This window comes from Coffea eugenioides, chromosome 2 (assembly GCF_003713205.1).
Source record: "Coffea eugenioides isolate CCC68of chromosome 2, Ceug_1.0, whole genome shotgun sequence".
Taxonomy (NCBI): domain Eukaryota; kingdom Viridiplantae; phylum Streptophyta; class Magnoliopsida; order Gentianales; family Rubiaceae; genus Coffea; species Coffea eugenioides.
The window spans coordinates 7,475,573-7,495,181 of NC_040036.1; the positions used below are offsets into that span (position 1 = coordinate 7,475,573).

Here is a 19,609-nt window from a genome sequence, read left to right on the forward strand (position 1 = left end):
ACCTTGATTCATAATCTCTAACCTTTACTTTCTTTTTCTTTTTCTTTTTTGTTTTTTGCCCCGAAGTCAGGACCATTACGGAGTCTGTAACCTGCGAAAGAGCGTATAATTGTACTCCTGGACCATTCTGTTGTCCCCACTCAGTTTTGTTAGCTCGATACTCCCTCCGTCCCATTAAAACTGTCATACTTTCCTTTTTGGTCTGTCCCAAAATTATGTCATCTTACCAAATTTGGCTAATAATTTTGTAACACATTCCAATTTTTACCCTTCATGCACTTGCACAAGAAATCTTTAAATAATGTTGTGGGTCCCACTTTCTCTTTGATTTAGGCACAAAAGATAATATATTGGCCCCACATGTACCTTCAAATATTCAAATGGTTTTAAAGTTACATATTTTCCCACCAATAAATGAAGGATAGAAACGGAAAGCAAACACAATTCATTCACTCTTTGATCACTGTTGATAAAAAACACAATTCCCCAAAAGTGACAAACTTATTGGGACGGAGGGAGTATAATAAAAGAACTTTGTTGCTTTTAAAAATATGGCAGGGATAGATAGTCTAAAGCGTAGAGCAACTTTTGGGAAGGTATAATACGTGTCGAGATGTGGCGAAAGCCCAGCATGCAATGCAAACGCGGATATTGGATGGGAGGGGGCGCATAATACGTGGCAGTTGGCGGTTGTCCGTCACAGTCCCCAGCCCCAGATGCCAAGGCCGGGTTGGAATTCGAAACCACTCACCAACTGAGCCCTTTTGAGTTGATTATTGATGTGTGATTTTCTTTGGACCCCACCCGATATATTTTTTTTTAGCCTTTTATTTTACTGGTACACTAGATATTTTCACTCAACTTGCTAGTTACCGGTGAACCGCTAACTTCCAAACTCAAACTGATACCGGTTTAACCCAAACTAGAGATGGAAAAATTAGCCTATTCCCAAGTGATCCCGTGTAAGTAAATTAGCCTATTCCCAAACTCATGCAAATTCCATTTTAGTCTTTTCTTTGAATTATTGGATCCAAAAAAATCAATAAATGTGTTAATTTCATAGGCCAATATAAGGAAAATCTAAATGAGGCACTTCTAATCATCAATTCAAAAAATTTCTAACCATTAATTTTTTTTAGTGTTATTATACCAACTAGACATATTTCTTTTTTTAAAACTCAACATAAGCGACTAATAGTAGTAAGAGAAAAAAAAATGGGGACAAACTAATATTTTCAAATAATTTACCCACATCAGCAACAATCAAAAGGAAAAGAGAAAAAAGAAAGCTCAAAAATTCATCACACTAAAAACTTGAGTATCAAAGAGAGTCGACACATCGTGTACTCTTTTTTTTTTTCAGCAACAGAAATAACACACACACACTCAATTAGAACAAACGCAGGAGTTTATCGAAAGAGCGACCTGAAAGCAATTTAAGAGGGAAATACAATATTCTGTTTTATCTCATTAAGCTAAAAATATCGTTCTTGGGAACATTGTTCATGTACTTGGCAAAAAAAAAAAAAAAAGCAACGATCTCAAAATTTTTGGAACGTAATATTCTGTGAAATTAATTTTTGCTTTCATTCTTATTTTCCTATAAAAATTTTGCTATAATGTGCGCGGAATAACTCAATATTATTCATTTCAGTGCTCCAGCATTTTCATATGGAGTGCTGGGGTCAATTCCTATTCTTCTTGACTTTAAACAGACAAGTCCAATTTCTTTAATTACATAAATGAGAATTCAAAGTTTGAGATAACGCGTTGATGATCAATATTTGTCCAACCTTCATCTGACCATTAAGAACCTTCTCTTCACCATGCATGATGTTTAACAATTTGATCCCTTGATTTTCTATTAAGGTCACGCGATGACATTATTGTAATTACTTGCTTTCACCTTCTAAGGTTAAGGTTACCGGGAGAAGTTCAATTCGTTCCCCTCCCTCTTCATAAGCTTTTTGTTTTAGTTATTCTTTCATTCCAAACTATACACGAAATCAAGCATAGAAACTCATAGTAAGACTTCCTACCAAAAAAAAAAAACTCATAGTAAGACGTGTCCCTTTATCACAAGTCATGAGCATCGTTCGATTGGGACGTTGGAACATCTCTGACTCTGGCCTTCACTGGGAAGAAAAGAAAAAGGACAGGTTTGTTTAGATTGGAATGATTTCAATAAAATAATTTGCTTCACAAATTTCAATCATCTTTTTATCTTTTCAATCACCTTTTTATCTCACATACATCACATCACAAAAAGTATTACAGTAATTATCTCAAATAAATCATCCAAATAAACTTCTATCCAAACAAACCCCAATTGGTGTCCCAGTTAACAAGGCAAGTTATGAAAATTATGTAAGACAACATATTGTGGCCATGGACATAAACATCAACAAGTTCTTGACAAAGCAGAGAGGCAGGATTGCAAACGAATCGAACCGCTCGTAATCGGATTCGAATACAAGCTCGATTCGAGTTCAGTCAATATCGAACTCGAGCTCGAGTTGAGCTGGAGCTAAAAAACATTAAGTTCGTTGGTTCGCGAGCCTCGATTATATATATATATTTTTTATTTTTATTTTTATTTTAATACTAAAATTACATAGATATCCCTAATAATTTATTATTTATTAAGAAAAATTATTATTTTATTTATTTTTAAAAATAAAAAAAATTATAATAATTATTTTTTTAAGCTAGAGCTTGATATTTTAAACTCGTCGAACTCGAGCTCGAGTTCGAGTTCAAGTTTCATAAAATTAACTGAAGGCTCGACTCGATTAGATTAAAACTCAATTCGACTCGACTCGTTTGTACCCTACAAGAGGCCAAGACTCGCATCTTTGAGTGTCGTTTTTGTTTGCATTCATCTCATTGAATTACATTGAATCACGGGCATAACCAAAACTTCAGATTATTTGAGGAGGCAAGACTAAATTAGAGAAGTACACTTGGTGGGGCAATCTTATATTTTCTTTGAGACACTTTTGGGGCAAAATTTAATATTTTTAGGGACATATTTGAAGAATTGCAATATTTGAATAGGAGATAAAAAGGACTTCTAAATTCTTAAGGGGGCGAAGTCCAATTTTTAGAAGGGTTTAGACAAAATTTTTAAATTTTTAGAAGGGTTTCCCTCAAAACCCCACCAAACACATAAATAAACATTTTCTATAGCCTTTCCTTGCCATAAATAAGTTGATCATGAGCACAAAATGCCCAAGTCAGAAGCGAAAATTTGCTTCCTTTCATCGAGTTCATGCTGCCTTATCTACAGCAACGTGCTTATGCTGCAATAGAGAGTGTTTTTGTGTTTCTTAAATTTTGGTACAAGCCCCAGACTGAATGAACGCCCCGAATAAAATGAATAAAACTGGGCTGAGAATGGGATTTCAACTTCAACACAAACCAAAGACCGTGCTTGGCTATTGACACCCTTTAAAGCTAAACTTAATTCAGTTGTCACAAACAGATATTTCCCACGTAGACAGGAAGCCATCCCCTTTGAAGTGTAGTGCGTCTAAAACAGGAGCCAGTAGCTTAGACATGATAACAAAGATAAAGGCGTAACGTCACCATAAGCCACAGAAGTTCTCGAATCAAGAAGATAAGTTTGTGAAGCAACTAGAGTTTTTCCCTCATCCAACTTGAGGTACAATACTGCCGTTTTTTGTTTTGTTTAGCAAATTAGAGCACAACACGAAAGAAAGAACATTAGGAAGATTTGAATATCAAAGCATAAAAGTGAAAAAGAGAGCAAATTTCCATAGGTTGCATCATAAAGAGAAATTGGAACTTTCTGGTAATCCGAACCCAAAGACGGTCATTCCTCCGTCAACAGCAACGACCTGCCCAGTGATGTATGAAGCAGCAGGAAGACAGAAGTAAGCTACCAAGGATGAGACTTCCTTCGGTTCCCCAGGGCGTTGAAGAGGAGTTCTAGATATTACCATATCCAGAAACTCTTTATTACTGAGCAACTGCCAAGAAAAACACAATTACAGGAGTCAGAAACTTCCATTAACTCAGACAAGCTTTACAAGTTCCAGAACAAGATTATGATAGTGATAAGCATGTCCAATTTCTACAATACAAAAGTCATTCGTATGCATTTTCCTGCCCAAAAAACTTGATAAAACAGTAGATTTAGGATAGTGCATGTATATGAGACAGAGAGTGCGTGTATGTGCTTGTGTGTGAATGTCTTTGTATAGATAGACTAATAAACGGACAAACTTTTGATAATTATAGCATGGTTCATCAAAAAGAGGATCATGACTGATCATAAGGTAGTAATAAAAGTGGTAAACAATCACAAGTTTTAAGGATTACTTGCTAATTGTTTTTCTATGATGGTACATATCCAAATTTCACCCAACTTATACCCACATGTAACAGAGTTCTATCAGCAACAGACAAATGGTTAGGTATAGACTGAAATGAAACTTCAAGAAGAGAGGGGGGGGGGGGGGAGGCACAACAATGTGTAGTCTAAACGAGAAGAATACGGATGTTATGCAAAACTTTGAGAGTCACCATTAATGAGTTACTATTTGAGTTAGAATGTTAGGTTAGGCTTCGTTGTGTATCAATTTCCACAAAGATCAAATGAAGTATCAATTTCCAAAACGATCAACCTGGGGAAGTTCTAGATAAACTTCCAACCTAGACTTCTGTTTAATTTGGTAACTGAACATGCTATTATGGTAATGAAAAAGATTAAGGAATATAAGATCATTAAGGTGAATATTACATTTTCCACAAGTGGTGTCCTGATATACCAGGGCGCAACACAATTAACTCGAATATTGTCTTTTGCCCACTCACAAGCCAAATTCCTTGTAAGTTGATTCACTGCACCTGTAAGCAGCAAATGCAAAACAAAAGTATGTCATATACATTTAAATAAGATTTTGTTAAGAAGAAAGGAAGAACTATAACAGGAACTAGTTACCTTTAGCTGCTCCATAAATAGATCCTGAAGATGAGTGCACCAAACCAGAAATAGAGGAAACAAAAACAGTGCTTCCAACTCCAGAAGCTTTTAGCAGAGGATGAGCAAGTTGAGACAGATGGTATGCGGATTCTAAGTTGGTAGCCATGATCCTAGAATATTCCTCAGGGATATAATCAGTGGTTGGCTTCCTGATGTTTGTCCCAACATTATTTATCTATAATCAGAAGAATATAGAAATTCTAATAAGTTCCAACGTGTTGAATGAATCATTGTTGTAAGTAACAGCTACTTGGCATTCTACAATCATTAACATATGGAAAAAATTTAAAGAATTGTTCTCTGGTGCCACAGCAAGCAAATTATTTTTTCTGAAAGATCTGTCAGACCAAAAAAAGCAAAAATGTCATCAAACTGATGCATGACACTTTCTGTTTAAATATATTATTCTAGAAACATTAGCGATTCATTCAGTTATAATTAAGTGCTCCGGCGTCTATGATAGAAAGAATGAATTTCAAAGGCAGATGTTTAAAGCAGCTAAAACGTGGTCTTATGATGTGCTGGGTGATCCCACACGTTTAGGTACATGCTTAACTAAACAAACTATTCATAGTGCTTCCAATGCAGAATAATTAGAACATGTATATTCCATATTCCCCCATCTTTGACTCTTGAAAGGTATGGCACACAAAATTGAGATGATTTGAACAAACAAAGTACAAACCACGAGATTTCAGAGAGTGTTAATGTCCTTCCTGTTTTCATACAACTAAGCAAGTAACGTGATGACTAGTTTCTTAGGTCCTCTTCCCAAAAGGCAAAGTGACTCGATAAAGTTCTACATCAACAGCAAAAGTAAAACCACCCAAACCTCCCTCTCCCCCCCCCCTCCCCCACCACAAAAACCAACAAAAAAATTACGAGAGAGCATTTACTTAAACTATCATTTGATCATTCAGCCAATTTTAAAAAAATAAAATCTTTATGAGTTGCGACATTCTAGCAGAACCTTTCACCTTCAATCAGAGTGATATAATATTGACTCCAGTGGTCAAGTGAGTTCATATGGCTCATCTAGTCAACTTAGAACTCTCACCCCCATCTCATCTCAGGAAGGAAATTTTTACAAGAACAGAAATGGGGGATCAGTAAGTTTTCATGATATGCGGACTTTAAAGGTAAAACAGAATGACTAGACAATTGCATCCATCGAAAACACAAATACGGAATACGAGACAGGACTTGACATGTTTATGGATACTTACAAGAATATTAAGTTTGCCGTCGAAAACAGATGAAACTTTTTGCATGAGCTGCTCCCTTTGTTCCCTGGAAGATACATCACAAACTGACCCTGTAACCTTAAGCCCTTTGGAAGCCCATTCTTGTAAGCGTTCATTCAGCTGTGCTGCATTTCTTGAACACGTGTGTATAGTCGCACCCAATTCAGCCAGTTCCTCCACCACGGCAAACCTGCAGAGTTTTGTCATAAAATCAATCGGAGCCTAAATAAAATGAAATGAAAACCCGGAAATTAAGAAAACAGACCCAATTCCGCGAGTGCCGCCGGTTACAAGAGCGGTCTTGCCTGCAAGAGACCATCTTGAGCTGCTGCTGCTCTCTGCAACCTTTGCCATTCCTGCCTCTGCTGCTAACTAATCTCTCTGCAGGTAGGACGCTTGTCAAGACTAGTGTTCTTGTACTTCTTTTTGGATACAGATTTCTAAATTAGAAAAGGAACGGAGAAGCTGTGTTTTTAATGTAATTAAACTAATTAGAAAATAATTAGCTGTCTTTTCTTAGACATAATTGCCCTCAGGAAAAAAAATCAGTATGTGAAATTAGTGTATATCAGTGAGTTTGGAATGCATGCTATTTACACCTTATTTACAGGCATTAATTTACTTGTACTATTAATATATTTTTCAATTAACTTTTAATTTCACATACATCATATCAAAAAAATTCTACGGTATTTTTTTACAAAATTATTTCAAATAATTTACTATCCAAACACTTTTCCAAATGATCTTTACACCGCTAAAAAACATCATTTGGGAAATCTTACCCTTTGTGTGTGAAATGTTGGTGTAACACCTATAAGTCAAAACACGCTACTCTGCTAATAACGTTAGCCCCTCCTAACTCTTTATGCGTGAAAACTGAAAAAAACACACTCTTTCGGGTGGATTTAGGAGAAAGGTTCTGCTGTTGCTAAAAATAAATAATAATAATTTGCTCATAAAGAAGAAAAAAAGCGAGATTTATACTTTTTTTTTTTAATAAGTGAAAGGTTTTGAATTTAAAATTTTCTACTTACAATTTCTCCTATTTTATCATCTAATTTAATCCTCTCCCAAGATTTAGACCTTTATGTCAACGAGCTAGCAAATTTTTTCCTTTTTTTTTTAAGAAAATGAATGATTTTAATGGAATTTTTTTAACAAAAAAAGGAATGATTTTAATGGATTTTTTTAAGAAAAAGGAATGATTGTTGTTTCAAAAAAAAAAAGAAAAATGAACGATTTTAATGGAATTTTCTGTGTCGTTGGTCGCGTTGAGTTCCGTGATCAATTGGGTAGGCCCAGGGACGGCTTGTTTGTTGGATGAAAGCAACTTCTTTTTGTTTACCATTTTGGATACACAACGAAGCCTAACCTGACATTCCAACTCAAATAGTTACTTCTGGTGGGTGCTAAATTAGAGCACATAATTACCGGTGAAGCCTTCTGATTAACTTTTTTGGTTTCACCACCCAGCTCTTTTTCTATACTTGATTCCCTTCATATTATTTCAAAATTCATTCGAGATTAGATTCTTGTCTTCTGTAAATAACAGCATCCTGATTAATGAGATTAGATTCTAATTTAAGTGATAGCTCATGTTTAAAGGGTTAAAATAATAATAAAAAAGACTCTTGAAATAATAATATATTTTTAGCCACTTTATCCAAATTGCAAAGTTATCAATTCAAACATCGAATAATATTTGAAGGACCAAAATATTTGGGCTCCTTGTTATACGGCTAATTATCATTCAATGATGTCTACAATAGTCACATACTTCTATAATCATATGGCCCATCTTTTAAATCAAGCAGGTGACTTGCTGATTCATTAGGAAAACATATCCAACAGAGGAACTAGACCAAGCAGAACAAACCAGGCAACGGTTTGATCGGAGTATTCATGCTATGCTGCAACGAGTACACTGAGGATCTGTTTGGTTCACGGACTAGATGAGATAGCATGACTCATCCTCAGATTATTAATCCTAAGTTGAGTCATCTCCGGATAAATAATTCAAATGATGTAGTATTTGCTTGGTTCTGGTTTAGAATATGTTGCTAAATAATCTTATCCTATGTTTGGTTGCAGATTGGATGAGGTAGAATTATTATTTTAATGACCAAAGCACTCTTTAATTTATAGATTCTTTTTAATAAAATAAATTAATATTTTTTTAATAAAATTTTAATATTATAAATTTTATTAAAATAGAGTAGTTTGAAACTTTAGAATTATAAAGTAGATCAAGAGTTTTGATCTATAAAAATTTGTATTCATTCAAACTTAGCCCATTCGGGCCCTTAAAAATACATTTTGACCAAGTTTTTGAACAAAAATTTGAAATTCAATTAAATAATGAGTTGAGTTTTGAGTGAATTAGGGTTAAATCAATTAAAATTAACACATTTAAGAGCTTTAAATGAGTTGAATTTAGTCCAAGGGCAATATAGTCCTTCTATTATGATGTTAATATGGCATATTAGTCAAAAATTTTAAATTAATTAATAGGGGTAAGTCAAAATTTTTAAAATAATTAATGGGGACAAATTAGTCAAAAATTTTTAATATAATTAGTAGGGGCTAATTAGTCCATTTATTATCATATTATTACGTGAGAGTATGGTTATATAATAGTCAGTATGAATTCGAATCATTCATAATGGTAAATTAGTCCAAATATTGCTATATTGGTAGTAAGGGCAAATTTGTTCATTCATATTATATTATCACGTGGGAGTAAGGCAATATAATTATAAGAATATAAATTTGTATTCTTGTAAGGATAAATTAGTCTAAAATTTTATTATCCTATCTGTTAATCATCACGGGATGACTAATACCATCTTTTCCATGGGATTATTTTATCCCATGAATAGGGGATTAATTCGGTTAGATAGGACGTGTCATCCTATGTATAAAATGTAACCAAATATAGGATAATACGGAATGATTAATTTAATCCTATGTCATCCCATGAACGAAACGGACCTGAATACATACCCTTTTTGTAGGGGATAAGGTAACGTGGGAGTTAGCCTCGTCTGAGTCAAGCCACGTCGTTTCCCATCTTGATATTATTTGTCTTGATTTTAATTGATGTCCGGTCCTAGTTATTTATTTAAAATTGATGTTTCAACTTTTAGGCCTAACCTTTGCCCCTTCTGCCTCTGCGGCGAGAATTAGAGTTTGCTAGCAATTACGCTATTGAAAAAAAAAGGAAATTTGTCAAATTGGTCCCTAACATTATCACAATAACCTTTTTTAGTCCTTAACATTTAAAATTTATCAGAATAGTTCCTAACATATAAATTATGAGCCAGTTTGGTTCTAATGCTCGTATTTGCTCTTTTTTTTCGGCTAAAAATAGCACACCGACATAATTTCAAGAGCAAAATTGAAAAAATTCGGTAATCCATAATTTTTCACCATTCTCTTTCTTTCTGATGGCAGCTTGCATGGCCAGATTCCTGGAATTGGCTCAAAGGTTTTTGAGTTGGGATCTGACATACACGACCAAAAATATTGAGGATGAAAAGAAACGTACTGATAGTGACTCTAATAGCATTGGTGTTTGTCAATTCATCATTTGCAGAATATTCCAGAAATCATCCCAAGGATAACCATACAAAATCGAGTCAACAAGAAGAGGATCAAGAACTAAGAAGTGCTCGAAGAAGAAATAGAGTTGGCAGTAAGAGGAGGAGCAGTGGTGGCAGTAGAAGAGGCCGCAGCGGAGGAAGAAGATCAGGAGGATCATCAAATTGTGACCCTCTTTATTCATATTTATTTGGAAGCTGCGGGCAATGGCCTTTCTCAAGGTCTTCTGGAAACAACCCTTTCCTGCCTAGGACAACTCCCTCTCCTCGCCCGACTCCACCGCGGCCGTCAATTGTGCAGCATTTTCCTCCTCTTCCTCCACTCATTCCTTTACCGCCACCGCTACTTCCTTCCCTTCCACCTGCAGTGCTACCACCACCGCTCATACCTTCACCACCACCCATATCGCTGCCTCCACCCGTAGTCCCTTCACTGCCATCGGTTTAACCGTCACCGCCGCCTGTATCACCTTTACCTTCACCCCCACCACCTGCAATTCCTTCCTCACCCCCACCATCCCCATCCCCATCCCCTCCACCACCTTCACCATCGCCACCTCTGCCCTTACCACCACCACCACCCTTGGTCCCATCGCCACCCCACCTTCACCATCGCCTCCTCCGCCTGACCTCCCTATTATTTCCCCCCACCACTACTAGTTCCTTCCCCATTATAAGCTTCCAGATTCTCAAAAACCTTTGAGCCAATTCCAGGAATCTGGCTATGCAAGCTGCTATTAGAAAGAAAGAGAATAGTGGAAAATTATGGACTATCGAATGTTTCCAATTTTGCCCTTGAAATTTTGTCGGTGTGCTATTTTTAGCCGGAAAAAAGAGCAAATACGAGCATTAAGACCAAACTAGCTCATAATTTATATGTTAGTAACTATTCTGACAAATTTTAAATGTTAAGGACTAAAAAAAATTTTTGTGATAATGTTAGGGACTAATTTGGCAAATTTCCCAGAAAAAAAACTCTGCTAGTATAATTTTTTTTATGTGTAAAACTCGGAAATATTTGATCCCATTTGTGTTTATCCACTTAAAAACATTCCCAGGAAAAAAGGAAAAGCAATTAACATGTAAATCAAGAATAAATCACTCTCTTATACTTTATATGTATAAGAAAGGACTTTCTATAGTTTACTTTGAACAATCTTAACAATTACAAATCATTGCATAAAAAAAGGACTTCCTCTAATTTAGTGTAAACAATCCTCTGTATCACTGAGTGCAAATAAAGGTATTTTATAATTTTGAATGCATTATTGATTGATATGTATGTGTGTGTATATATATTATCCGTTGACACCAAATATTTGTGGATGCTAAATTAACGTGAAATCAAATCTGAAGAGCAACAGTAGTCATTTATTATTATTTTTGGGTAAAAATAGTAGTCATTTAAGAACAAATGAGAAGCATGACCTCTATTATTGTCACGAACATCAACAAAGAGCATCGTAATATTTCCCTTCACACAATTATTATCGTTAGGAAAAAAAAAAATATTTCCCTTCAGACAACGGCCCATTGCCAAAAGAGACTAATAGGCCTGATAATTTACAAGTAGATAAAATAGGGGACAGGCTACATTTGGGTTTAGAAAATCTTTTGGTGATACTCTGGAGCCCATTTGATTTGCTTGTTGAAACGTCGTTTTGTGTATCAAAGGCCAAGGTCCGAAAACTTTTGCAGGAACTTGCCCTCCAAACAAATATATATATATATATATATATATATATAAAGGGTTAATCGCACTTTATCCCCTTTAAATATGGGTTATTTCTCAATTTACCCCCCAATGTTTATTTTTTCACAGTTTACCCCCTTCGTCAGTCTAACTCAGCAATTGCACCGTTAAAACTTCAAGATGCCGAAATTGCCATTGGAAGGGAGCCGTTTGTTTTGGCTGACTAAAATGTCCCTCAACGAGTTATAAAAAGGGGTGTCTGATGTTTTTTAGCCCATTTTTTCTCTTTTATGCTTCCATCCAGTTGCAACCTATTTTTTCTCTTTCATTTCAACAGATTCATGTAAACCAAAAGTATCATAAAAATATCACAAAGTGCTTCAAATAATATTAAAAGATCGTCTCAAAAAAATATGTGGATGTGATAAAGAGGCATCATTGTGCACCTCTTGGACACTTGAAAATCCGGGAAGAAGATTCAATAGCAGCCTATTTTTTCTTTTTCATGCTTCCATCCAGTTGCAACATATTTTTTCTCTTTCATTTCAACAGATCCAATAGCTCCTAAAATTTTTCTTTGTCAACCAAAAGTATCATAAAAATGTTACAAAGTGCTTCAAATAACATTGAAAGATCGCCCTAAAAAATGTGTGGATGTGGTAAAGAGGCACTATTGTGCACCTCTTGGACACTTGAAAATCCGAGAAGAAGATTTTACTGCTGCTCAAATTACAATATAAGAAATTTTCATTAATAATCTGTTATTATTGTCTTTAATTTTGCTTTATACATGAATAAGTCAAAAGAGTTTTAGACAGCTATATTTTTTTTTATTCAGAACCGACATGCATGTGGACACTTTTTCATGGGTAGATAGAGGAGAGAGAAAGATGGAGGAAAAAGTGGCTAATAGAGAAGAGAGAAAAAATGACCAACAACGACAAAAAGTTCCTACCTTTTGTCTTCAGAATTTCTTTTTTTTTTTCCCATGTGCCAGATGGAGGGAAATTTCCCTCCTCCATTATTTTAGGGTAATTTAAAAATTTTTTTTTATCCCTTTTATAAACCTAGAGATATGGGTATTTGGGGTTGTTCATTATTTTTTAAGCATATTACTGTCTTTTCTTTATTCTGTTTATCTCCATTAGGGTTGACCGTTAATTTTTGGGGTAAACTGCGGAAAAACAAATATTGGGGGGTAAATTGAAAAATCACCCATACGTAAAGGGATAAAGTGCGATTAACCCATATATAAAGAATGTTAGAATGTTCAATCACGCTTGTATAATTGTTTCTGTAAGTGCAGACCGCTAGTGGAACAAAATAGCGGTCATTGTTTACTCGTAAGGGGTATTTAAAAAGCATCTCAGCTGCGACTTGTAACCCAACTTGCTTCTTACCTATCTATATTAATTATATATATATATATATATATATATATATATATATTATATAGCTTTCACGGCTACCGGGCTTGAAGTTTCTGTGGAAAATTCAATCACCCCAGACTAAGTTTTAAGTATGTAACTATCTGAGTAATTTGATTTTGACCATCAAGGCAAATGATTTCCCCGTAAAGAAGTACGCACCAGTTTGTCATACATTAATTTCGTTTTGCATCTTCCAACTATACGTGAATTCATATTTGGTTTTTAAACTTTAAAACGGGACAATTTAGTTCTTAAAGTATAAAATATATTTCACTTTAATTTTTAAAATATAATATCTATATCGCTTAAGTATTTATACTATAGAAATTAAAATATATCCCACTTTATGAACTAAATTTATACTATAGAAATTAAAGTGGGATAGATTTTATTTAAATAAGACAAATTTTATACTTTTGAAATTAAAGTTTCAAACTCTAAACCTAAGAACCAAAATAAAATTTAGGTATAATTGAAGAGAACAAAGTGAAATTAATACAATTTGTTATACACTAAACCATTTAGCTCTGCCTAACACCTTAAGATCCAGCTTACTTCCCATATGGAAAAATCCTTGTGCTCACATATCTATATGGCAAAGTCCCATTCACTTTTTTATTTATTTATTTTGTTGTGTTTTGGTTGTGTGTGTGTGTGTGTGTGTGGGGGGGGGGGGGGGGGGGGGGAGTGTTCAACATAAGTAGGTGCATCATATCATCATCATTGCCAAGAAATGGTTCCCCACTCCTGCTGTCTTTAGCACTGGAATTAACTTAAAGAACGCCTAGCTTTTGAAAGTTGAAGCATCTACTATATGTGTGTAATTACATGGAATAGCATGCATGTAAGATAAGCCATTGTTGAATTATGGTGTTTTGTTGGTTGATGTCATGGTTTGAAAATCGATCCGCTGCTAAAATTTTTAAGATACGAACCAATTTATCAAGCATCTGACCGCAACAGTTCTCTCAAGGAGATCTAAAAAGAAAATGTTGAATTCATGATCATCTCGACCTCATCAAATTGACACTTCATGTTCAAGGTCACTCGTCAACTTGGGGAAACCTTTTTTTTTCCCTTTTTATTATTTTAGAGGTCTCAACTAGATCGAAATCATATAGATTTTCTTTTCTTTTGTTTTTTTTTTTTTGGGTAAAAGAAAGTTTGGATGGTTTCTTTTGTTATTCGTGCACCACGAATAGGGGTGTAAACCAGTCGAGTCGAGTCGAGTTTTGGCCTAATCGAGCCGAACTTTCAGTTAATTTTATGAAGATCGAACTCGATCTCGAGCTCGACGAGCTCGAGTTTAAAAAAAATAAAAAAATATTTTTAAAAAATAAAAAATAATTATTTTATTTTTAAAAAAAATAAATAATAAATTTTTTAATAAATAATAAAATATTAGGGATATATATGTAATTTTACTATTAAAATAAAAAATAAAAAATACATATATAATCGAGCTTGCAAGCGGATTTAATGTTTTTGAACTCAAGCTCAACTTGATATTAACCGAGTTCGAGTCGAGCTTGTATTCGAGCCGCTCGCGATCGGCTTGCGAGCGGTTCGATTCGTGAACAGCCCTAGACTACGATACAATCTGCACCATTTCTCCTTCTGTAGTCATGTAGGTAGGAATTTTTCGTTTCGTTTCGTTGGAGCCAGAGAGAGAGAGAGAAGATTAAATTGTTCTGAAATGTAAATAAATCTGCATCGTCGAGTAATTGTTTTGTACCCCGGTGGCTTCAAACTTGTTATGATATTTATTGCTGCGAAAGAATTTTGAAATTCCTGATAGCTACGCAGAAATAGACATTTGAATCCCCATGTGCAAGTCTGACTCTGTCACAACACCCTTAAAACCTCAATAGAAATCGTCAGAGAGCTCGCCAGTTGTTGAACTGTTCCAGTAAAACGCAACTCACAAAACCCGTCTTCATAAAAGACCAGTTATTGCACAGACGGCGACGGCCATAAATCCACGCCCAACTATCAATCCCGAATCAGCAATGGTTCCTTTTCACGTACTTAAAAGACCTGTTCTGTACCGCTTGCACCCACCAAATTCTCTGAGGTACAAAACAGAAATCCCAATAGTCTAGAATTGCCTCAAAAGAATGAAAACTTGTCTCTGTTAACCATATTAACCATAAAAAGAATCACATTTGTTGGCTAACATCAATTCCCTCCATATATAGCTAATTCTCGATATCTATGGAGAACCCTTTACGTGAAAAACATTTTTTTTTTAAAACAAAAAGAAAGAAGAAGAAGTTATGTTCGATCTATTATCCTTGCAGAGAATGTAAAGAAGCGCATTGAAAAACAATTGCAGGGAAAAGTGTGCTGCATGAGCAGTTACCGTGTAATCTGCAAGAACCTTCGGTACCAACTGTGCCTACATGTTTTAGCGGCTACCAAGTTTAGGGTTAGAGAATTTCTTGAATCATGAACATATAGGGGTACGTGATAGGGTTTTTGGTGTTGAGGGTTGGACACTACTATACCTTGCACATGTTTCTTGGCATTAGATATCATAATACAAAGTGTAAAGACGAAGGATGCGAAAATGTAGCCAACGATTTAAAATATGATACGGTACCTTATATAAAAATTAAGCTACTGGATCCATGCATCCATGCAACAATACTTTATTCCATTGATTCTCTTCGGGCAGCGATCTTTCTGGTGGTTTAAAATAGACAAGATTAGGATGTATATATATACATATTTATAGCAAGGTGTTGTCGAGAAAATTACGACAAATTGCCAATCTTAAATTAAATTATAGTCCATTTACTCATTACTATCCAATTCTATGTGATTAACTGTCAGTAAGTTTTTTTTTTTTTTTTTAAGTCAGTAACTGTCAGTTTTTAAAGCAAATAGCCTAATACCCCATAGAGCACTTAACATTCTCCACGTTGCTTCCATCTTTCTTTCGCGCGCACTTGTGACCCAAAATAGTGCACTCGATCCACAAGATGACGAATAAACAAAATCAAATTAATATACAAGGTGCATAGATGAGGAGGATTAAAATACGTAAAAGTATCTTTAAAAAAGCAAAATAAAAAAAACGTAAATTAATTGTTCCATTTGCACCAAATGGTAGTCCTGATTACAATTCCGATGAGCAAATTCTTTGATTTTGATGACCAATTAGAAACTAGATAAATTTAGTATAAGCATCCGTGGGCAACTGAATAGAATTTTAGTACGTCAAGTAGTTGTCTCAGCGCCAGGAAAGTTTTCAGATTTGAGGATGCACGGGTTTGATCCATGGACTGATCCCAGGAAGGATCATATCCAATACAATCAACCTTAAGAAATATATGATTTTAAGTATATTCGGTATTCGCTTCGCTCCACAGCCGCACGAAGCATTTGCATATCATTGAAAGGGGAGCGAACATAGACCACCACGATTAGCAAGTTGAAATTGTCATTGCAACATAATCATAAACTACAAAGGGAAGAGCTTCTACTGATCAACTAGATCAATTCAACTTCTTGAACTAGCTAGAACAGTTAACATTTGTTTCTAGTATTAGTTAAAAGCAGTCTATTTATTTCACAGCTGGTGGATCACCTAGCCTGAGCTCCAGATCTATGTCCTCAATTGAGCTGGCCCTGGACATCTTCATCCTTAACATCTCATATTGGAAAGGAAATCTATCACTTGAACACGGTTTGTGGTACACCGGAAATGATGCATTACTTCTAACTCTCTTGGAGTTAATTGCCATCTCTTCATTATGAAGAGAACTTCCCTGTGTGTTATGGGAATTAATTCCCACAGATAAATTTGTTTCGACAGCAGCATGATCACGACGATCCAGCACAAGAAGTTCTTCTTTCCTTGCACTTTTTCTAATTCCATTTCTGGAATCTGGAGAAGATAAATAAGGAAACAGTCGCTGTTGCTCCTTTGTGATAGAAGAAGAAAAAGGAGAGACGTAAGCTTCTTCACTGGAAGTCTCTTGGGAAATTACGGTGGCTGAAGCCCTAGAGACAGATGAAAAAGGCGAGGAGGAATCGCCAGCTTGAGGTGACTGTTGGATTTCGGGAGCGGAGGAGGGAGTTTGATCACTGCAAAGAGATTGCTTAAGTCTAGCTCTATCCCTCCTGTGGACGTTCATATGACCACCTAGTGCTTGAGCTGACCTAAACTCTCTTCTACAAAAAGTGCAGGAATATGATCTTGGAGGCCATACAAATCCTCCAAGAGGACCAGCAGCATCTTCGGCAAAAGCTTGTTCTTCCCATGATGATGATGATGTGTTGAATGAACCCACGGATGATTGAAAGCGTGAATTCAACAGTTGTTTGCTTTTCATCCACATCATATACTGCATGTCTTGCTCCAGAATATAAGTTCTTGATCAACCTTATATTATGGGCTTAGTTTGCTGTGGGATTACGTACTAGAGAATGGAGATGGAAGACTACTTTTGAGACGGAGTGGGGAAGGAAACAGGTAGTCGTATATAAATGGAGCTAGAAGGAGTAGGAGGAAAGGCAATTCTAGGTCCAAATTGAATGCATGAAAGCAACTAAAGAATCTACGAGGAGAGTGAAAAAGTCATGTTCTATCAGTAACTGGTTTTGGAAGGTATAGGAGGAACAGCTCTCTTTGGAATTTTGGATCTTTCAGTGTGGTTATACCATTGGCTTTTCCTGATTTTCTACACAATTATTTTGTCTGTTTGATAATAACTTTTTTAGCAAGTCCTTTGCTTTGAGGGTCCGACATGGGTCAGCCAGTGCAATTGTCGTATAATTAAAGTTCATGCATGCAGTATAATATCAATTAAAAACCTTCTAATTAGTTGATGGATGTTGACAGGTGCAATTGATCATCTAGAGTCTTTGAACTTATCTATTGGTTAACTTCTCTTACATTAGAAAGACAAAACCAATTAACTGGTCAGTCGTGCACTCAAATGGACTTTTATAAGAAATGGGAAGAAATCCATTTATGGGCGCCATCTATAAGAGACAAAGAATGGAGAGTAATTACAATGTGTTCGTTCATACATGTATGTGATTTTCTCCAAGACCCAAACATCCACGACACTAATCATTTGACTAATTACGAGTCGAAATGCTTGGATCATTCAATTGATTGTGATCGGTGCATGTGTGAATAAACAAATGAAAAAACAGATAGTTACGATAGGCTGAGCTTCATCTGCTCTCTTGAATTTACTATCCCCTGTATTTGTGTAGTGAATGTCCATAGAATCTTTCGAGTCTTTCCTTCGAGATCACGTCAATTTAAAAGTCAAATAACGAATTAAGAAAAATGCATCTAGCTAGGAGTATAAGACTACGACATATGCGCATACATGCAATATCTCACAAATTACTTGCTAATATTTCCTACGTCTCTTTAGTAATGCATACTCCCCATAAACCGAGTATAATTTTGGTAATGCTTGCATTATCATGATGGATCTATCATCCATGGCTGCCTCTTCCTTCCCTTTCGCCAGAACAAGAAAAGGAAAAACAATTCAGGATGTAATTGAATTCTTTTTTGCTCTTTTTAGTTCCAAAAAAGTGCATTTTGTATGTGCTCATGCTAACAAAGGCAAATAGCTTGCAACATATCTATGAGGAATTAAATCTCAGTATCCGTTGACATGAAAGCCAAGATCAGTGTAATGACTGGCCTGCCTGAATTCTTATCTTAGGGCGCACAAAAGTTGCTGATGCACCTTATATAATTACCTTATCATTAGAGTAAAGGAGAGAACACTGGAGCTAATTCTTGGTTCTGTAGTAGCATAAGGGTTGTTTCTTTGGTCTGATGTTTGGTAGCATTATTGCAGGGCTCTATGTTGCTTCTGTAGCTTCTTCGACTTCCACACTTATCTGATTGTGGGGCTATATAAATTACTACCGTGAACGTATCCACCATATTACAATATTAATGTTAAGGCTATTAAAGTCTTGAAAACAACTTGCAGAAAATGATTCTTTTCGCTCAAAGTTAGAAGCAACCTTCAATTCCAAAACCTTATAAAATTTTGTGGGAGGAGACAAGCAGCAGCTGCGTAATTAATTCAATCATTGACTACCAAAGACTGGCTCTTTATTTATTTATGGAGAAAACACATATATATATATATAAAGCTCTCCAAAATTGTCTGACCTCTGTAGATTTTATCAACGTCTTTATTCTCAACTTGTTGTGAAAGCGAAGGGGAGAAAAAAGAGAATGGTTTGATTACTAGACAAGAACAAAATGACCAAGAAACACTTTTGAGGAGAATTATTAACTGAGTAAATTAAATATACTAAGATAACTTCTTAATTTGCTGTGATCTTGCAGACTGATCATTAATAAACTAAGACCGGGCAAAGGTTGATGCAACATCACGTACATATCTATGACATGACACTCTCGTTAATATGTTAGGTTCAATAATTAAATTCTGATCAAGGTAACTAAAAGCTGATTGAAATATGCTTAATTGGAGTACTTGTTTTGTATGTATATTCTTGACGATGTCAGCAAAATAAAACTGTTCCAAAGTGCATGATTCTTCGTTCCTCCTGATGCAGACATGGGCATATTCACACACACAGTAGGACAACACATATTCCACAACCAACAACCAGCA

At 35.4% G+C, this 19,609-nt stretch overlaps 2 protein-coding genes across 2 annotated transcripts; both read right to left on the bottom strand.

Annotated features, from left to right (window-relative positions):
* Window positions 1–3,562: 3,562 nt before the first annotated feature.
* On the bottom strand, window positions 3,563–6,723 carry LOC113761270 (tropinone reductase homolog At5g06060-like). The gene is made up of 5 exons (XM_027304176.1): window positions 6,518–6,723; window positions 6,235–6,442; window positions 4,967–5,183; window positions 4,766–4,872; window positions 3,563–3,992 (listed from the first exon to the last, which is right to left on the bottom strand). The coding sequence occupies exons 1-5, from the start codon at window positions 6,604–6,606 to the stop codon at window positions 3,789–3,791; spliced, it is 825 nt and encodes a 274-aa protein (XP_027159977.1). The 5' UTR covers window positions 6,607–6,723; the 3' UTR covers window positions 3,563–3,788.
* Window positions 6,724–16,546: 9,823 nt separating this feature from the next.
* Window positions 16,547–17,335, bottom strand: LOC113755545 (probable transcriptional regulator RABBIT EARS). The gene has a single exon (XM_027299524.1). It carries the CDS (start codon window positions 17,333–17,335, stop codon window positions 16,547–16,549), a length of 789 nt encoding a protein of 262 aa, XP_027155325.1.
* Between the last annotated feature and the right edge of the window lie 2,274 nt (window positions 17,336–19,609).

Coding starts and splice junctions, on each gene's coding strand:
- LOC113755545 (XM_027299524.1), bottom strand. CDS start 17,335: ATGCAGTATATGATGTGGATGAAAAGCAAACAACTGTTGAATTCACGC.
- LOC113761270 (XM_027304176.1), bottom strand. CDS start 6,606: ATGGCAAAGGTTGCAGAGAGCAGCAGCAGCTCAAGATGGTCTCTTGCA. Junction 4,873..4,966: donor TATTTATGGAGCAGCTAAAG/GTAACTAGTTCC, acceptor TGCTGCTTACAG/GTGCAGTGAATCAACTTACA. Junction 3,993..4,765: donor GGACACCACTTGTGGAAAAT/GTAATATTCACC, acceptor TTTTCTTGGCAG/TTGCTCAGTAATAAAGAGTT.